The sequence below is a fragment of the Leucoraja erinacea genome, chromosome 5 (assembly GCF_028641065.1).
Source record: "Leucoraja erinacea ecotype New England chromosome 5, Leri_hhj_1, whole genome shotgun sequence".
Lineage (NCBI taxonomy): Eukaryota > Metazoa > Chordata > Chondrichthyes > Rajiformes > Rajidae > Leucoraja > Leucoraja erinaceus.
The window spans coordinates 32,554,036-32,574,478 of NC_073381.1; the positions used below are offsets into that span (position 1 = coordinate 32,554,036).

Sequence of the window (20,443 nt, forward strand, 5' to 3'; positions counted from 1 at the left end):
TGTGTCTGTGCCAAACTTGATGCAAAGACCATCGCTTATAACCTATGTCCCTCCATTCCATGCACATATATATGCCTATCCAAATGTCTTTTAAATGCCACTAATATATCTCCTTCAGCACTTTCAGTACATTTCATGGCATTCGTTACAGAATTGTACATGATATAAAACATTTATCATTGAATGGTTTTGAAAATAATTTTACCTTCTGTGGCAGGAAAAAGATTTTCTCCTTCACTCTTGGTTTCAGATAATTTGCCAGCTCTCAGCAAAACCTCTGCAAAGTTCTCCAGAACATTGTACTGGTAACACCCATAGTTGACCTCGTTCTGTTAAAAAAAAAATAGAATATTTAAAAACATATGTAAAATAAATCAAGAACTAAGCAACAAAGTTTGCTGCATGGTCCAAGAAGAAAGACTGCAGGTACAAAGTGCAGAGAATACTTATTGCTGAAGATGGAGACCTTTTAATTTTTTTATTTACATTGTTTTAATTAATTGTTGGAGACAACAGAATACTTTCATGACTGGATGATATAACCGTGCTAAGTGATTCCATTCACACTTTCAATGTAATAACATTTGGTAAATACAATATGAGTAGTACAAATGTCCTCTTTGAATATATCTTATAATATAAATATATTGTCGAACAGTTATGTAGCTGTCTCACAGCATCAACTTAGATCAGGTTGGATCTGATTGATTAGATCACCAGGTTGGAAGGCTAGATCACATGGGATCGAAGGAGATATAGCTGAATAGATAGAAAGTTGGTTTCATGGAAGGAAGCAGAGGGTGATGGTAGAAGGTTGCTTCTCGGACTGGAGGTCTGTGACTAGTGATGTGACACAGGATTCGGTGCTGGGCCCGTTACTGTTTGTCATCTATATCAATGATTTGGATGAGAACATATACGGCAAGATTAGCAACTTTGCAGATGATACAAAAGTGGGTAGTTTTGCAGATACTGAAGTTGGTTTTGAAAAATTACAGCAGGATCTTGATCAATTGGCCAGGTGGGCTAAGGAATGGTTGATTGAATTGAATGCAGGAAAATATGAGGTGTTGCATAGCACTGTTCAGTGTCAGTTAGCGTACGGAATGCATATGGCACGGGCTTGAAATCGCCGTCCGTAGTGGCCTGCAGGCACGCTGCGCCTAACCCGTACTGGGACACATCGCAGGTGAGCATTACCAGTAACTCCAGATCGAAATAGGAAAGTGTAGGTGCGCTAACCAGCTGCAGCTTGAGAGCATCGAAGCTGCGGGTACCAGGACCATGCCGCGTGCTTGTGTGTCAGTTCTCGCAGGGGGGCCGATATGTTGCTGAGGTAGGGAATACATTTTCCCAGGTAGTTAACCATACCGAGGAATCGTTGTAAACTCACAACATCAGTAGCAACCGGCAGTTCGTTGATAGCTGCGGTTTTCAGCGGATCTGGTCTGACACCGTCGCTGATAAAAACATGTCCGACGTAAGTGACTTCAGGAACTCGAAACGTGCACTTTAGTGGATTGAGCTTAAGATGAATGTCTTTGGCACGGTCAAGTACTCTCTTCAGATTAGCGTCATGTTCAGCCAAATCGTGACCATAGACGAGAATATCATCAACAATGATGGCGCATGAGTAATCTGCAAACAATTGTTCCATAGTGCACTGGAAGACTTCGCTGGCGGAGTTGATGGCGAAAGGCATTCTTAGAAATTTAAAGCGGCCAAAGGGTGTACCGAACGTAGTGAGGTTGGACGAGTCTGGGTCTAGTGGAATCTGCCAAAAGGAGCTTTTGGCATCCAGGACCGAGAATACTACTACGTTGCCAATCTGTGCAGCGACATTCTCTGTGGTTCGCATTGGGTAGTGCGGGCGCTTGATAGCAGTGTTAAGATCTCTGGGGTTGATGCAGATATGGATCTCCTTATTGTTTTTCTTAGTTGCAACGACCATGGTGGAAACCCAGTCTGACGTATCAGTTACCTTAGCAATAACACCCATTGAGATCATGCGTTTGAGTTCAGCCTGTATTCTGTCACGCATGACATGTAGGACACAATGTGGCGCTCAGACGACAAGAGTGAAGTTAGGATCAACAGTAATGCGATATTTGACAGGAAACTTGCCAACTTATCATTAAACAGGTCGTTGTATTGGGAGAGTAGCTTCTGAGTGGGCTCATCAGTGAGGCAGAGTTTGTGGACAGTGCGTCCAAAGTAGACCAGGCCTAGATCGTGGTATGCAATAATACCGAGCAAAGTCTCTGAATTAGCTTTAACAATGTAAAACTGTAAAGTGCGGGTCTGTTCATCTACAGTGCACTTTAAATCAGCTTTTCCGAGTGGGTGCAGAACCTCTCCCCCATAAGCCCGAAGCGTTGCAGAGGCCTTATCAATACGTTCAGCATGGCAAATGTTTTTTAACTCCCCTAATGATATGACGTTCACGTTTGTGCCAGTGTCCACCTTGGCAAGAAGAGGCCTGTTATTCACGAACATAGTTACTTCAGGGTCACCTTGTTAGACGAAGGGAGGAGGGAGTGGATGGCAGAACTGTTATCAACACTGTCTGAGAGCGAAGCGGGGGACGACAACTCAGGCACTTGGGAGTCAGTATCAGTGAACTCCTGCTGAAGCAGATGCAGGCTTGTACTTGAAGCATTAGGAGGTACACGTGAACGACTGCATTGTGCAAAGTGGTTCAATTTCTTACAGAAATTGCAGGCTTTTCCGTAGGCAATGCAAAACTGACAACCCTTCGCATGAAAATAGTTACAATTCTGACCGAGCAGTAGACCCGGTAGGGGGTTTGCGAGAGGAGAGTAAGATTAACGCATGTTGCTGGCAGGGACTGAAAGGCACTGGGTCAGAGTGGAGAGACGTTATCTCGGAAATACGGCAAGCATGTTCTGCTTGGTCAAGGGTCAATTCAGTGTTTCAGAGAAGCTCAGCTCTCAGCTTGTTATCAAGCATTCCAACTACCAGCTTATCTCGTACTAACTCATCCCTTAAATCACGAAATCAACAGCGTGCAGCCATGTGCTTTAGGTCACTGATAAATTGTTCAATAGGCTCATCGACCTGCTGTAAACAAGCATAGAACTTGGTTCTTTCAATAAGATGGTTTGAAGGCATATCACACAGTTCTCTGGACTTTCTTAGCAAAACCACAGGGTCGTCAATAGTTTCTGCCGGCACACGGACCTGGCCGTTGTCATCCAAAACAGCAGGAGCAAAAGTGAAGTTGTCAGCACGATTCATTGCCTCAGGTCCCGCAAGATTGAGCATAACAGATGCATGCACTTCTGGGGGGTCATTCAGGTGAACGATCCGAGCATAATGACTGTAGTCAATTTTGAAAAGACGCCATCATTCAGCAATGTCTGAATCAAAGATCAAAGGGCTCGGGCGGCGACACGAATTAGCCATAATGGAGATAGTAAAGACACAAACTAATCAAAAGAAAATAAAACCAGATAAACATAAACAGAGTGGGTAAGACTCGCTGTCTGACACCATGAAATGATGTGACCCGAACACACATTAAGGTACAACACATATTTATTAAATCACTTACAGCATAGGATCTGCAGTACTTTACAGCTCCGAGCTGCTACATCTACTGACTGGCGTATGCGAACTCTGGATATTATAAAGCACGTACTAGGCGGAGCTACTACTAACAAACACTATGATTGGCTAGCATGCAATAGCCAATCTACAAATACTGTCAATGGACATTTGTTTACAGGGAAAATCTTTCACTGCTCCATTGAATTTCTCAACAAAAGATGGGAACGCTGGTCTATTCCATTTCACAAGTATTGAGATATCAGAATTCATAGGCAGCACTTATATTGAATTGTTCTGAGACAGTTTAGTAGCAACTCTTTCAAAGTTCAGAGTACCATTTGATTAAAAAAAGTTATATGTTGTTAAAACCACAAGATAGATGATAACATGAATAAATGTGCACATCCATTATCTAAACTGACAACATGTTGTCCCACACGAAACATCTCACAGTTGATGCACTGTAAACAAGTTTGATCTTGTCTCAACACAGGAACTGAAAAAAGAGCTCAATCATTTTAACTGTCAATTGTAAACATTAACTGTGCTCCCTGCCCTACAGTAACATGATATATTGGAGTATTAGCACCCTCTCCAAGATAATTGAAGAGAACAGTGGCAATACAAACCCTGAGGATATTTCTTAAACAAACCCGACCATTCACACCGGCATGCAGCAATGAGCATTTACTCATATTTACTCATACTCATATACAACTATATGCACATGTGCTGCACCACACACAATTACTTATAATCTGTCAAAGAGAAATACCTAGGAAGGACGCTGGTTTAAACTGAGGATACACACAAAAAGCTGGAGTAACTCAGTGGCACAGGCAGCATCTCTGGAGAACAGAAATAGGTGATGCTTCGGTTTGAGACCCTTCTTCAGACTGAGTCATGGGAAAGGGAAACGAGAGATATAGACATATAAACAGTGCCCTCCATAATGTTTGGGACAAAGACCCATCATTTATTTATTTGCCTCTGTACGCCACAATTTGAGATTTTTAATCGAAAGAAATCACGTGGTTAAAGTGCACATTCTCAGATTTTATTAAAGGGTATTTTTATACATATTGTTTTCACCATGTAGAAATTACAGCTACGTTTCTACATGGTCCGCCCATTTCAGGGCACCATAATGTTTGGGACACATGGCTTCACAGGTGTTTGGAATTGCTCAGGGGTGTTTAAATGCCTCCTTAATGCAGGTATAAGAGAGCTCTCAGCACCTAGTTCTTCTTCTTATCGAGTCCACAAGATTAGAAGTTGTTCAGCCAGAGCTGGAACACACTTCTTGGCGTCTGCATACAATGGTGTCTGCCTTGTTGCTTCTTGTGCTTCGTGGTGGAAAGATTGGTGGAAGCAGGGCCGCGAAGTGAACGCTTGTCCCTTGATCCCCGCACCTAGTCATTCCTCCAGTCTTTCCATCACTTTTGGACATTTTTGTTGCTGTTTATCAACATGAGGACCAACGTTGTGCCAATGAAAGTCAAAGTAAACTGCCATTACAGAACCCATTATGAGACTGGGAAACAAGAATAAAACTGTTAGAGACATCAGCCAAACCGTAGGCTTACTAAAATCAACTACTTGGAATATAATTAAGAAGAGAGCACTGATGAGCTTACTAATCGCAAAGGCAGGGGGATCTTATAGAAACATATAAAATTAGGCCAAGGAAGACCCCGACAACTGGTGACAGAAGAATACTCTGTAATAACGAAAAATCCCCAAACACCTGTCTGGGTGCAGGAGGAGGCCATTTGGCCCATCGAGCCAGCACCGCCATTCATTGTAATCATGGCTGATCGGCCCCAATCAATAACCCGTGCCTGTCTTCTCCCCATATCCCTTGATTCCACTAGCCCCTAGAGCTCTATCTAACTCTCTCTTAAATCCATCCAGTGATTTTGCCTCCACTCCTCTATGGCAGGGAATTCCACAAATCCACAACCTCTGGGCAAAAGGTTTTTTCTCACCTCAGTCTTAAATGGCCTCCCCTTTATTCTAAGACTGTGACCCCTAGTTCTGGATTCGCCCAACATTAGGAACATTTTTCCTGCATCTAGCTTGTCCAGTCCTTTTATAATTTTATATGTTTCTATAAGATCCCCCTGCATCCTTCTAAACTCCAGTGAATACAAGCCTAGTCTTTTCAATCATTCCTCATATGACAATCCCGCCATCCCAGGGATCAATCTCGTGAACCTACGCTGCACTGCCTCAATCACAAGGATGTCCTTCCTCAAATCAGGAGACCAAAACTGTATGCAATACTCCAGATGTGGTCTTACCAGAGCCCTATTCAACGGCAGAAGAACCTCTCTACCTCTATACTGAAATCCTCTTGTTATGAAGGCCACCATTCCATTAGCTTTCTTCAATGCCTGCTGTACCTGCACGCCAACTTTCAGTGACCGATGTACAAGGTCACCCAGGTCTCTCTGTACCTCCCCCTTACCTAACCTAACAATATAACCATATAACAATTACAGCACAGAAACAGGCCATCTCGGCCCTACAAGTCCGTGCCGAACAATTATTTTCCTTTAGTCCCACCTGCCTGCACTCATACCATAACCCTCCATTCCCTTCTCATCCATATGCCTATCCAATTTATTTTTAAATGATACCAACGAACCTGCCTCCACCACTTCCACTGGAAGCTCATTCCACACCACTACCACTCTCTGAGTAAATCAGTTCCCCCTCATGTTACCCCTAAACTTCTGTCCCTTAATTCTGGTCATGTCCTCTTGTTTGAATCTTCCCTATTCTCAAAGGGAAAAGCTTGTCCACATCAACTCTGTCTATCCCTCTCATCATTTTAAAGACCTCCATTGTAGATCAGTGCATGTTCCTTTAACCATAGTGACCTCCCGTATTACTAACCACTCCCCATTGTCTCCAGTATAATTGTAGTGTCCCCACCTCTAGCTCGCTCTCTAGCTCCAGTGATGACCACGGACAGCTACAGCATAGTGCCAACTAGTTACTTTAATAAACAGTTACAGTAAAAGACTTGTGTGTGCAGTAAGTCATTTTACATGGTGTCACAGCGGTAGACCTGCGTCTCCTGTTTATCGGTTTTTATTTCATTATTTCTTTCTCCTAGTCCTTCCCTCCGTTCGTTTTATCATGTCCCACTCCTGTCGTCGACCAGACACTTTGGTGTTCGACACGGACATTGTCCATCGCTGGACCGTGTTCCAGCGCGATTTCGAACACTACATTGCGATTGCCCATCCTGATGCCACTCCTGCTGTACAGGCTCACCTATTGCTCAACCTCGCGGGACCTGCAGCCATGGATCAGTATGCATCGTTCCATTTCGCCGCCGGAGAGGACCGCAACGACCCGGTATGTCTCCTCGCTAAGTTCGCTGCCCTCTGTGATATACCCACCAACAACATCATCGAACGCTTCAAATTCTTCCAGAGGCAGCAGCTGCCAGGCGAGCCTGTCGGCACTTATATTGCCGCCTTGCATCACCTGGCTCAGCGCTGCCGCCTTGACACAATCACCCCTGACGAATTAATTAGGGACGTCCTGGTTAATGGTCTCCGCAACGATAGACTGCGTGAGCAGCTCTTAGTGAAACCCGATCTGACACTGCGGGATGCTATGTATGCTGCACGCATGTCCGAAGCCGTTGGTTCCGTGTCCAGACAGGCTCCCCAGGACATTAACTTCACCGGTCAAGCCGGTCGCCTGACTACGCGACGAAACCCCGCGGCTCTCCCCATAAAGGTCGCCACCTCGACTGTCCCGCGACGCTGCCCTAACTGTTATTTTACAGCACATCCCTCCAACGTTTGCCCCGCACAGGGCAAGACCTGTCTTTCCTGTGGCAAACTCGGCCACTTTTCTGCCGCCTGCCGTTCCCGTGGGAAGCCCGTCCCTGCTCCGAGAAGGAGTCTAAACAACCTCGCCGATCTAAACAACATTGCACTCCCTGATAGCGCTCTGCTTCCTCAGTACGAGCTAGAGGTGGGGACACTACAATTATACTAGAGACAATGGGGAGTGGTTAGTAATACGGGAGGTCACTATGGTTAAAGGAACATGCACTGATCTACCTCCTTAGAGAGCGAGCTAGAGGTGGGGACACTACAATTATACTGGAGACAATGGGGAGTGGTTAGTAATACGGGAGGTCACTATGGTTAAAGGAACATGCACTGATCTACATCCTGCGTAAGGGCAAAGACATGTTTGTAGCTGACACCCTTTCTCGTGCTCCGCTGCCTTCCGTTGTCCGCCACCCGTACGAATCCTCCGACCTTCTGGTACTAAACGTCAACATTGTTCCTTCACAGCAGATGCAGTCCCTGGTGCAACACACTGCTGATGATCCTGCCCTGCAACAACTTACGGACGTTATCCGCCGTGGTTGGCCTGACCGTCGCTCCGAACTGCCTGCTGGCGCTGTACCTTATTTCCTCGTTCGCGATGAACTGGTGCTTCACGCCGGCGTGGTGGTAAAGGGTCACAAAGTCGTGGTGCCTGCCGCACTGCGGGATCATTACTTCCAGACTGCTCACAGCGGCCACCCTGGGGTGGAAGCTACTCTATCCCATGCCCAGAGCCAATTCTACTGGCCAGGCATGGCTCAGGACATCCGTGACAGGGTCTCCGCCTGCGCTGCCTGCAACACCCTGCACCCCCATCAGCAGCGCCAGCCTCTCCTGCAGCCGCCGGCTCCAGAGCTCCCATGGATGGCCGTTGCCACCGACCTCTTTGAGTGGCGCGGAAAGCACTTCCTGGTCCTGGTGGACTCCTATTCCAGCTGGTTCGAGGTCGACCAGCTGACCTCCATCACCTCTGCCGCTGTCATCGGGAAGCTTCGCCGCCACTTCTCCACCTTCGGCTCCCCGGTGACCCTCCGGTCCGACAACGGCAGCCAATTCTCCAGCGACGAATTTAAAACCTTTGCTGCCCGTTGGAACTTTCACCACATTACCAGCAGCCCCGAGTATCCTCAGAGCAACGGACTTGCTGAGCGGGCCGTACGTAGCGCCAAGGAGCTGCTGGAACACTGCCGCCTGTTCCGTGCTGATTTCCACCTTGCCCTGCTTAACCTCCGCAACATTTCCCGCGACCCCGCGCTCGGTTCCCCTGCCCAGCGCCTTATGTCTCGCACCACCAGACCTCCCCTGCCGGTCTCCCAGCAGTCCCTCAAGCCCTCAGTACAAAATCCTGCCACTGTCACTGAGCGCATTGTCAAGAAACAGGTGACCCAGAAGCGCTCCTTCGACAAATCCGCCCGGCTCCTTCCACGTCTGTTCCCGGGGCAGGTTGTCCGAATGCAGTCCCCCACTGGCCACTACCGCCTGGCCGTCGTAGTCGGCGACGCCGGTTCTCCGCGCTCCTACTTCGTCGACTACGAGGGGGCCATATACCGTCGCTCCCGCCAGCACCTGCTCCTTGTGAATGAGCCCGCTCCGCCTCCCGCGGATCCTTCTCACCCCCCCATTTCTTCTCGACCTCCCGTTGCCCCTCACGCCCCGACAACACCTCGCATGCCACGCACCCTACCTTCACAACTGTCCGCCCGTTCCCCTGCCTCGCCTGTCAAGCCGGCATCGCCCGCAAAACCTACCTCGCCTGCCAAGCCTCTTTCTCCGCCCGCAGCCCCGCGTTCTCCTCCGCCCGCCTCTCCTGCCCATCCCCCGGCTGCTGTCCCTTCTGTTCCCGACGATGAGGAGGAGGGCGGTTTACGCACCCGCTCTGGCCGGCTGGTCAGGCCGCCTGTCCGCTACGGGGAACTCGCATAGTGTTGTACTATTGCCGGTGCGGGTGGTGTTCGTAGCGTATGAGCCGTGGTCACTCTGTATAGTACCTGCCATGCTTTTGTTTCTAAGAGGAAGGATGTAGATCAGTGCATGTTCCTTTAACCATAGTGACCTCCCGTATTACTAACCACTCCCCATTGTCTCCAGTATAATTGTAGTGTCCCCACCTCTAGCTCGCTCTCTAGCTCCAGTGATGACCACGGACAGCTACAGCACAGTGCCAACTAGTTACTTAAATAAACAGTTACAGTAAAAGACTTGTGTGTGCAGTAAGTCATTTTACATCCATCAAGTCCCCCCTTAACCTTCTGCGCTGCAGAGAATAAAGACCTAACTTATTCAACCTTTCTCTGTAAGTTTGTTGTTGAAACCCAGGCAACATTCTAGTAAATCTCCTCTGTATTCTTTCTATTTTGTTGCCATCCTTCCTATAATTGGGCGACCAAAATTGTACACCATACTCCAGATTTGGTCTCACCAATGCCTTGTACAATTTTAACATTACATCCCAGCTTCTATACTCAATGCTGATTTATAAAGGCTAGCATACCAAAAGCTTTCTTTACCACCCTATCTATATGAGATTCCACCTTCAAGGAACTATGCACGGTTATTCCCAGATCCCTCTGTTCAACTGCATTCTTCAATTCCCTACCATTTACCATGTACGTCCTATTTTGATTTGTCCTGCCAAGGTGTAGCACCTCACATTTATCAGCATTAAACTCCATCTGCCATCTTTCAGCCCATTCTTTCAAATGGCCTAAATCACTCTGTACACTTTGGAAAGCCTCTTCATTATCCACAACACCCCCTATCTTGGTATCATCTGCATACTTACTAATCCAATTTACCACCCCTTCATCCAGATCATTGATGTACATGACAAACAACAAAGGACCCAACACAGATCCCTGAGGCACCCCACTAGTCACCTGCCTCCAACCCGACAAACAGCCATCCACCATTACCCTCTGGCGTCTCCCATTCAGCCACTGTTGAATCCATCTTGCTACTCCTGCATTTATACCCAACAGTTGAACCTTCTTAACCAACCATCCATGAGGAACCTTGTCAAAGGCCTTACTAAAGTCCATATAGACAACAGCCACTGCTTTACCCTCGTCAATTTCCCTTGTAACCTCTTCAAAAGATTCAAGAAGATTAGTCAAACATGACCTTCCAGGCACAAATCCATGTTGACTTTTCCTAATCAGACCCTGTTTATCCAGATGCTTATATATATAATCTCTATGTATCTTTTCCATTAATTAGCCCACCACTGAAGTCAAACTAACAGGTCTATAATTGCTAGGTTTACTCTTAGAACCCTTTTTAAACAATGGAACAACATGCGCAGTACGCCAATCCTCGGGGACTTTTCCCGTTTCTAATGACATTTGAAATATTTCTGTCATAGCCCCGGCTATTTCTACACTAACTTCCCTCAATGTCCTTGGGAATATCCTGTCAGGAACTGGAGACTTATCCACTTTTATATTTTTCAAAAGTGTCAGTACTTCTTTTACTTTGAAACTCATAGTATCCATAGCTACTCTACTAGTTTCCCTTACCTCACATAATTCAATATCCTTCTCCTTGGTGAATACCGATTGAGATAATAATCTGCCCCCTTGTTTTTGCCACCAAAGTGGATAAACTCGCATTTATTTATAATTATACTGCATCTGCCACGCATTTGCCCACTCACTGAACCTGTCCAGGTCACCCTGCAACCTCCTACATCCTCTTCACAGTTCACACAGAGGCAAATAAATAAATGATGGGTCTTTGTTCCAAACATTATGGAGGGCACTGTAGAACAAATGAATGAAAGATATGCAAAACAGAACAATTAAGGAACAATGGAGCCCACAATGGGGTCCATTGTTGGCTGTGGAAGAGGTGATAACGCAACATATAGTGAAACTCAACAGGACAACAATGAAACTAGTATGACGTGTATTTTTTTGTGTTTCTTTGGTGTTTTTATGTGGGGGAAGAGGGCACGGTGCGGGGGATACCGTACTTCAGCCGCTTCCTGGTGAGGACGAGACTATTATTCGAGTCGCGTCCTCGCCCCCCCCCCCACCCCCCCCCCCCCCCCCCCCCCCCCCCACCCCCCCCACCCCCCCCCCCCACCCCAGCGGCCTACCTACCTGGATTGGCGCGGCCTTTCCTGCCGGGATTGACCGGAGCTCCAGCAGCAGCGGGACAGCGTTGAAACATCGCGGGGCTGGCGATGCCTTACCGGGGGTCGCCGTCTGGAGCCCGGAGTGCTGGACCTGCTGCACCAACATCATGGAGCTGCGGTTTGCGGAGCTCCCAACGCGGGCGGCGCTGACTACAACGCGGGGTCCTGCGACTCTGCCCGGCTCGGCCTGTGGACTCAGGAGCTGCAGACTCCGGCAGCGGGAGGCGGCTGATCAGAAGGTCCGGGCCGCTGAGGAGGAGGATGCTCACCGTCGGGGTTCGGCGTCGGCGTTCCACCAGCCCGGCGTGAGGGCCTGAACATCGGGCCACCCGGGGCGGCGACTGCGGGTGCTCGGAAGGCCCCGTCCACGGATGAACACGGAGGGGAGGCTGGCTGGACTATGGTGCCATCCTCACCTTGGTGCCATTTATGTTATGTTGTGTCGTGGACTTCTGTATTTGTGCTTTTTTTACATTTTAATTCAATTTCAATTTTATTTTTAATATGTTTTATTATTTATTTATTATTTATTTTTATTATTTCTTTGTGATTTTTTTATGATACTGCCTGTAAGGGAAATTCATTTCGTTGTCCCAAATTGGGACAATGACAATAAATTTGAATACAATACAATACAATACAATAGATGCAGGAAGATTGTTCCCGATGTTGGAGAAGTCCAGAACAAGGGGTCACAGTTTAAGGATAAGGGTAAAATCTTTTAGGACCGAGATGAGAAAAACATTTTTCACACAGAGAGTGATGAATTTCTGGAATTCTCTGCCACAGAAGGTAGTTGAGGCCAGTTCATTGGCTATATTTAAGATGTGAGTTAGATGTGGCCCTTGTGGCTAAAGGGATCAGGGGGTATGGAGAGAAGGCAGGTACAGGATACCGAGTTGGATGATCAGCCATGATTATATTGAATGGCAGTGCAGGCTCGAAGGGCCGAATGGCCTACTCCTGCACCTATTTTCTATGTTTCTATGTAAGGCTGAACAATGACAACATCAAATAAAAGCAAAAGGTGTTATATACAAACTCAATCAACAATGGTAACTGAAAAGTAATTAACTTCCACAGCAGGACATTACATATGGCCCAATAAATACAACACCACAGAACAGTTTGCTGCTTTCAAATAGGTTATTGTACTGAATAGCCAAAACAAGAAAATGCAATTGTAATTAATGTATTATAATATTATCATTTTTATTGAGATACTGTGGAAACCTGTTTTGCATATTATCCAGGCAAATCATACCATGCACGAGTACATCAGCTAATGCGAAGAGAAAAATAAACAACAGTGTTACATCTACAGAAAAAATACAGCTTAATAAAAGTGCAAGGGATGCAATGGGGAAAATTGGAGATCAGAATTCATCCCTAGTGTACTACAGTCTGATAACAGTGGGGAAGAAGCTATTCTTGAATCTGCTTTCAAGCTTTGCTTGATAGGAAAGGGGAGGAGAAAAATGACCAGGGCGTGAATTGTCTTTGATTATGTTGGCTGCTTTCTCATGGAAGAGGGAGAGTAGTTGCCAAAGCAAGCTGTGATGCATCTGGATAGCATGTGTTCAATATTGCACCTGTAAGTCATCACGGACATGCCAGATTTCCATTTCCATAGCCATCTGAGGGTTGGTATGCTCTCTTGGTTGGACCAGGACAAATTGTTGGTGATATTTTCATCCAGGAACGTGAAGCTCTCCATCATCTCTACTTTAGCACCACTGATTCAGACTGGGGAACATACCCTGCCCTGCTTCCTGAAGCTGCTGACCAGCTTCTTTGCAGACATTGATGGGGAAATCATCAGATTGACACGTCATTAAGTGCTCTCTCCTTCATGTACTCTTGTCTTTTCACTGCTTGAAATCCAGCCCTCTACAGTGGCATCATCTACAAACATGTCAATAGGGTTGCATCAGAATGTGGCTGCACTGTAGTAAGTGTACAGGGAGTATACCGAGTATAGCAAGGGATGACAATGTATCCTGCTGGGGAAAGGTGGTGAGAATTATCGTAGAAGCTGCCATGTTACCTCTTGTCATTCATTACAGTCTATCGATCAGGAAGTCATGGATCCTGTTCTAGATGGATTACAGTCCTCAATCCAGAAACTTGAAGAGGAATTTGATTGGAATCATGGTATTGAAGACAGAGCTATGGTCAATAAATGGGAGTCTACTCAAGTTTACTTTCGCTACTGATGTTCCAGCAATGATTGCAGGGCCAGGGAGGTGGCTCTTGCTGTACCTTCCCATGAAACAACACCATCAATTGTTTCAGACAGCAAAATCATCATATCCTACACATTATTTCAATAAATACATGATTTGGCAGTTCAGCAGAGGAAATAAATCACAACAGAAGTAATTCCATTATGCTTTCACATATCTACCTCAAAGAGAGTAATTCCCTCTCGCACTGATGGGCCACTGTTTCAAATGATTCTTTCCAAAGTTTCTAGCGCAAATCTTAACTCTCCCCATCAACTTACTTTATCAATGAAGAGATCATCAATTAGGATGTCGTAGAAAGGATGGCAGCCTTGCTTTTCCAGATCTCCATTTAAACCAGTCTCATTCTGCAATGTTGTCTTTGTTGGCATGTCCTAAAGAAAAAACATGTTAAAAAAGCTGTCTTAGAATATCTCATGAACTTCTTGATGGCATGAATTAAAAAAAACTTACATGTAAAGGTCGGAGGTAACTGAGGGACTTCTTCCACCACTGTGTGTCACTGACAGCATGTAGTACTGCCTTTGTTGTCATGGAAGTGTTACTGAGAACTTCCATTGTTTTAGCAGTTGTTCGTTGTAGTAGATCAGTCGATGAATTATTTGTAGCTTTTGTTTCACTCTAAAAATGTAAAATCAATAAACAAACGAGTAGATAAAGGTCCTATTCAAGCTATTATTAAAAACATTAACTGCCTTACTAGATTTAATTTAAGGTGAATTGGTGTTAATGACGCTTGACAAAAGAGCTGGAAATCTCCAGGTCCTGACAATGTTTCCCCCTCTATTCTTAAGCTCTGTGCCAAACAGCTGGCACCAGTCTATACAGACATTTTTAACCAGTCCCTGAAAACATGTACTGCCCCTGCCTGCTTCAAAGTCTCCAGAATTGTCCCTGTACCCAAAAAGGCAAGGATTACTTGACTTAATGACTACAGGCCTGTCAAACTGACCTCTGTTGTCATGAACACACTTGAAAGGCTTGGCCAAGAAAAATATCACAAACTCCCTGCTGCACCCTCTGCAGTTTGCATATCGGGCCAATCAATCTGTGGATGATGCAGTTAACCTGGGCCTGCACTTCATCCTATGTGAGGATCCTGCTTGTTGATTTTAGCTCTGCATTCAACACCATTGTGCCAGAGCTACTACACTCCAAACTTTCCGAGTTGACTGTGCCTGAACCCCTCTGTCAGTGGATCACCAACTTCCTGACAGACAGGAAGCAGCATGTGAGGCTGCGAAAGCACATCTCGGACCTGCAAACGCTCAGCAAAGGCTGCGGCTGCGTACTCTCTCCTTTCCTCTAGTCTCTCTACACCAACGACTCCACCTTCACAGACACCTCTGTCAAGTTTCTCAAGTTTGCGGACGACACAACCCTGATTGGACTGATCCAGGATGGGGAGGAATCTGCCTACAGACAGGAAGTGTCACAGCTGGCGTCCTGGTGCCGTAGCAGCAACCTAGAGCTCAATGCTCTTAAGACAGTGGAATTGATTGTAGACTTTAGGAGAGCTCCCCCTCCCCTCACCCCACTCACCATCAACAACACCACAGTCACATCTGTGGAGTCTTTTAAGTTCCTGGGAACCATAATCTCCAAGGACCTTAAATGGGGGGCTACCATCGACTCCACAGTCAAAAAGGCACTACATAGGATGTACTTCCAACGGCAGCTGAGGAAGCACAATCTGCCACAGGCAATGATGGTCCAATTCTACACGGCCATCGTAGAGTCTGTTCTCACCTTCTCCATCATGGTCTGGTTTGATTCAGCCACCAAGCACGACACCTGGAGGCTGCAGCGAATCGTCCAATCAGCAGTGAAGGTTATTGGCTGCAACCTTCCTTCCATTGATGCACTGTACACTGCACGGGCCAGGAAGCGAGCGGGCAAGATCATCTCTGACCCCTCTCACCCTGGCAACAAACTCTTTGAATCACTTCCCTCTGGAAGGCGACTACAGATTGTCAAAGCTGCCACAGCTAGACGTAAAAACAGTTTTTGTCCACGAGTAGTTGCTCTACTCAACAGCCAAAAATCTGTAGCCTTCTTTTGATCTGGTATTTTGTTTGTTCACATGCTTGATCAATGGTGTTTTATCATTACTGTTTTATTATTATTAATGTTTAGTGTTTTCTGAGTCATTCGTAACTGTCACTGTATGTCATGCTGTTACTTGTGGGGAGAGCATCAAGGCAAATTCCTGGTATGTGAATACTTGGCCAATAAACTTACTTACTATTACCGTTATAATAACCGTACCACAAATTTCCGAATCCTCCTAATAATTACAAGACACCCATCTTATCTTATGTTTTACTTTATCCATCTATAATAGGATTTTGCAAACTTCCTGTTCTGATTCCATTAGCTGAAATCCATTTTCATTTTTAACAGATAGGAAAAGCGTGCAATAATCATATTTACACATCTTAATATTACATGAAACTCAAGTACGTCAAGACAACTGATTGAAAATCTAATTATTCAAGCAATATAATGAAAAAATACTGTATTTCACTATTCAATTTGTTTAAGATTGTGAGACACTAATAGTCACTTTCATGCATGAAATAAAAAGATGACATTCAATTTCAGAAAGGTGCTGACAGTCATGCTGTTTTAACTGATGTCAATTTCTGACCTGCTGATCATGGCCTGTAGAATTTGTAGACTCATGGCTCTCTGATGGTTGAATCTGATAATTCACAGCTTGATACAAAATCTGCAATAAAAATGAGCAAAGTATAAAGCAATAATTTAACATCAATCAATGTCATCTTAGATTGTTTCCAAAAAACGATTATGCACATGCACAAAGGTACAAAGTATTTTCCCACATAAAATGTCAAATTTCAATGAATACTAAGAAAATGTTGTTGCTGCAATGACAATTTCCTGCAGAGAGGCGCGTCATGGAAAAATATTTCATAGATGGAATAAGTTAATTGTTACTAACAGCTGAATAAATGAAGCAAACAATCATCAGTCTGAGAATGCGGGATTCAACATTAGGACAAAGCTTAGCTCAAAATATAAAGCAAAGCACTCAGTGGTGGAGTAACTCATCGGGTCAGGCAACATCTGTGGAGGTAATGCATTGGCCCGTTGAGACCCTTCTCCAGACTGATTGTTGTATGGAGCGAAAGCTGGGAATGAGGTGGGCGAGGGAAAAAGTCTGGCAAGTGATAAGTGGATACAGGTGGTAGATGGATGAACAAAGGCAAGAGGTAAAAAAGGGCTTTGGAAGTCGAGAAGAAAAATGAAATATAAAATTGGAAGGAGTATTCTTTGTTGTATAGTCCTCCTGCTGACTTGTCGCAAACGATAAAAAGCTTTACACTGTAACTCAGTACACAGGACAATAGACTACACTAAACTAAAGGAGAGGTATAGGTGTAAGGGGACAAGAGTGGGGGGGGGGGGGGGGGGGGGGGGGGGGGGGGGGAGCTAGTGGGAGAAATAGGTGCACACATGGGAAACATGTAGCAGCCATCAGTAATCTGTCCCCTGTGGTGGAAACAGAGTAAGTGAAGTGAGGCGTCAGAGATAGTTCAAGTGGATTTGAGGGTAGAGTGGATGTTATTGGAAAGTTAAAGAAATCAATGAGCTCTGCACAGGTAGAAGAGGCTGTGCCAGTGCAGTCACTGATGCAGCAGAGAAAGGGTTGGGGAATGGTGCCAGCAGGGCCGGCCTTAAGCTCCCAATTGGGCCCTGCGCCTAATGGGGCCCCGCGCTAGAGTAATCGAAAGATCCGAGAGCTCCAACAACTGTTCCCCCGCAACGCTGCGGGTGGCATAATTGAATCAACGCTGCTTTCGTCCGTCTGTTCGCACATTCGCTCACTCTTGGGGCCGGCGCTTCTCCCCTCAGTCTCCGCCAAACAAACACACATAGCATGTCCGGCAGATCGGTGCGGGCTGAGACCAGGGTTAGCTTTGAGAAGCAGGGCGAAGGATGACATCAAACGGGTCATGGCAGCTATCGAAAAAGTACGGAAATGGTAAGGGGGAAATTAAAAAAAAACCCGAAGGATTTCCTGAAAACCTGAAGGATTCTTCTGAAGGGGAAAGGGAAAAAAACCCAATGGTTACCAAAAGAAAGGGGGTGCCGGCGATCGCTCCGTGTCCGTGACGGAGGGAAGGGGATGGATGATTTGAGTTCTTCTTTCCCCTGACTCAGTCTGAAGACGGGTCTCGACTCGAAATGTCACCTATTTCTTGTGTCCAGAAATGCCGCCCGACCCGCTGCATTTTGAGGGGAAGAAAGGGGTAGACGGGGAGGGGGTGTGAGGGGGATGGAGAAGGGAGAGGTGGGTCGTCCCTCACGGTCCCGGGGCAGCGCTCCCGCCCCTCCAGTCGCCGTGCTTCACGCACACAATCCCGGCTCCACCCCTCTCTCTCCCCGGGGAGACACAGTGAACAATACAGGGATGGCCGGGCCGGGGGTTGGAGCAACGTTTACAAACCTCGGCCTCAGCTCACACCCGTCCGCCCGGACCCCGGCACCCGCCCCCCCCGCCCGCCCCCCCCTCTCTTTCCCTTCCCTCCCTCCTTCCCTTCCCCCCCTCCCTTCCCCCCTCCTTCTCTCTTTTCCCTTCTCTCCTTCCTTCCCTCCCTTCTTCCTCTCCTTCTTTCTCTACTTCCATCACTACTTTCTCTCCTTCCTCACTTCTCTCCTTCCCTCCCACACACACGCATAATTATGTACTTTTCAGAGGTGATCTACACATTTTGTTTGTTATTTGTAGGCTTACATGTTTGCAATTTTATATTAAAATGTAGCTTAGATCTGTTTGGTCCATTAACTGGCAGGCACTTTTTAAGCGCACATTTTGATTATTTTCCATTCTACCATAGAGATACAAAGTCTATAATAGACTTTATTTGTATTTCTAAGATTCGACAAACCTTGGCTGGGAACCTGGGACTCACTAAAATTGTTCCCAACAGGGCCCCGCACCTCGTAAGGCCGGCCCTGGGTGCCAGGGTGCGTTTGAAACAAGGACTGTTCAATGTAACCACAAAATGGCAGGTACAGCTGGGACCCTTGCAAGTCCTCATGGCTACATTTTACATCAGTGATACCAAGTGTAGACTAGGTGGTTGCATTGCTGAATAGTTGCATTCTGTCTGCCAAGATCTGCAGGATCACCCAGTTGCTCATTATATCATTTTATTATTATCTCCTCCTCCATTAGTTAGGCCACACTTAAACTGGACGAACAGCACTTCATTCTGCATGGATGTTAACCGGTATGCACATTTCTAATCAAGCTTTACATTTCAAAACAAGCTCTTTGCTGCGAGAGATATAATTTTATTTTAATTTGTTTCTTCCTCTAACATATTGCGATTACTGTTAGCCAATGAAACGGAGGCATGCCACTTGACTCATTGCCGTCAATTTATTTGGTAAACACTCTGCAGAAGAAATATATTACTGCAGCTGAAAAAAGCAGTTTAAGACTGCTGGTGGTGGTTTTCGAAGAAATGTCATTTCAATTCTCAGGTGGTAGATGGGTAAACAAAGGCAAGAGGTAAAAAAGGGCTATGGAAGAGTTGAGAAGAAAAATGAAATATAACATTGGAAGGCCAAAAAAAGGGGGAGACGAGATGAAGAACTAATGTCCTTTGGCTATTAGTAAAATTAAGAATATTCACTCCAACCTGTGTCTGAAGTGAGCTGCTGACAGCCATGAGAGACTGGATGACATTGGGAGGACAGTATGTGCGAGCAAATGCCATTAATTCCTGACGCATGGCAAGATCAGAATAGCCGTCTGACTCCCCCAGTTTGCTGCACACATGCCAACCAGCACTGTAACCTTTGAGAGGAAAAATATAAACAATTAAATAAAATATATTACTGATAAAAGACAGAATCTTGCAACAAAATAAATAAGTAATCACAAGAAACTGCAAATGCTGATTTACCAAAAAAAAGTCTGGGGTAACTCAGCGGGTCAGGCAGCACCGCGGGAGAACAGGAATAGGTGAAACATTGCCTATCCATGCTCTCCAGAGATGTTGCCTCACCCACTGAGGAACTCCAGCACTGTGCCTTTAAATGCTTTTTGGGTATGTTGAAGTAACACATCAGGTAGTTTCTCCAATATGCTTCAATGCCAAACAGTTTGGAAAATACTTAAACCCCTTTTTCACGGGGCGACTTGACGCAAGAGTTAACCATAGTTGAACATCGTGGGAACCTCTTGCAATAACCGTACGGCATTCGTGGACCACCGTGGCGCTAACGGCAGGTACTCGTGTAACTTGATGACTCGGGAGAAAATTCAAACAAGCTTGAATTTCTCCAAGAGTGACGTACACTTGTGGTTGAACATTGCAACATTATATGCACGTAGTGGCCAGTGCGATATCCGTACTGACTCTTGCGTCTACGCCTTTATTCCTACTACCAAAACATATGACTCCACACTTTGCTATGCTGTATTCCATCTGCCACTTCTCAGCCCACTCTCCAAACCTGTCCAAGTCTTTCTGCAGAGTCCCTGCTATTTCTACACTACCTGCCCCTCCACCTATCTTCATATCATCTGCAAACTTGGCTACAAAGCCTTCAGTTCCCTCATCCAAATAATTGATATACACCATGAAGAG

At 45.9% G+C, this 20,443-nt stretch overlaps 2 protein-coding genes across 2 annotated transcripts in view; one reads left to right on the plus strand and one right to left on the minus strand.

The window, feature by feature from the left end:
• Positions 1-20,443, minus strand: part of nbas (NBAS subunit of NRZ tethering complex) — a 253,972-nt gene that overhangs the window by 112,108 nt on the left and 121,421 nt on the right. The window contains exons 34-38 of the mRNA XM_055635330.1: positions 19,490-19,647; positions 16,465-16,545; positions 14,268-14,435; positions 14,075-14,188; positions 206-329 (exon numbers count right to left, since the gene is read on the minus strand). Coding sequence (XP_055491305.1) covers positions 206-329; positions 14,075-14,188; positions 14,268-14,435; positions 16,465-16,545; positions 19,490-19,647 — 645 coding nt within the window. The remainder of the gene's footprint in view (positions 1-205; positions 330-14,074; positions 14,189-14,267; positions 14,436-16,464; positions 16,546-19,489; positions 19,648-20,443) is intronic.
• Positions 6,424-9,445, plus strand: LOC129697104 (uncharacterized). The gene is made up of 2 exons (XM_055635332.1): positions 6,424-6,939; positions 7,899-9,445. Exons 1-2 carry the CDS (start codon positions 6,718-6,720, stop codon positions 9,354-9,356), a joined length of 1,680 nt encoding a protein of 559 aa, XP_055491307.1. The 5' UTR covers positions 6,424-6,717; the 3' UTR covers positions 9,357-9,445.

Excerpts from the sequence above, each read along its gene's own strand:
- LOC129697104 (XM_055635332.1), top strand. The coding sequence starts at position 6,718 with ATGTCCCACTCCTGTCGTCGACCAGACACTTTGGTGTTCGACACGGAC. Across the intron at positions 6,940-7,898 it reads GAGAGGACCGCAACGACCCG|CAGATGCAGTCCCTGGTGCA; the intron begins GTATGTCTCCTC and ends GTTCCTTCACAG.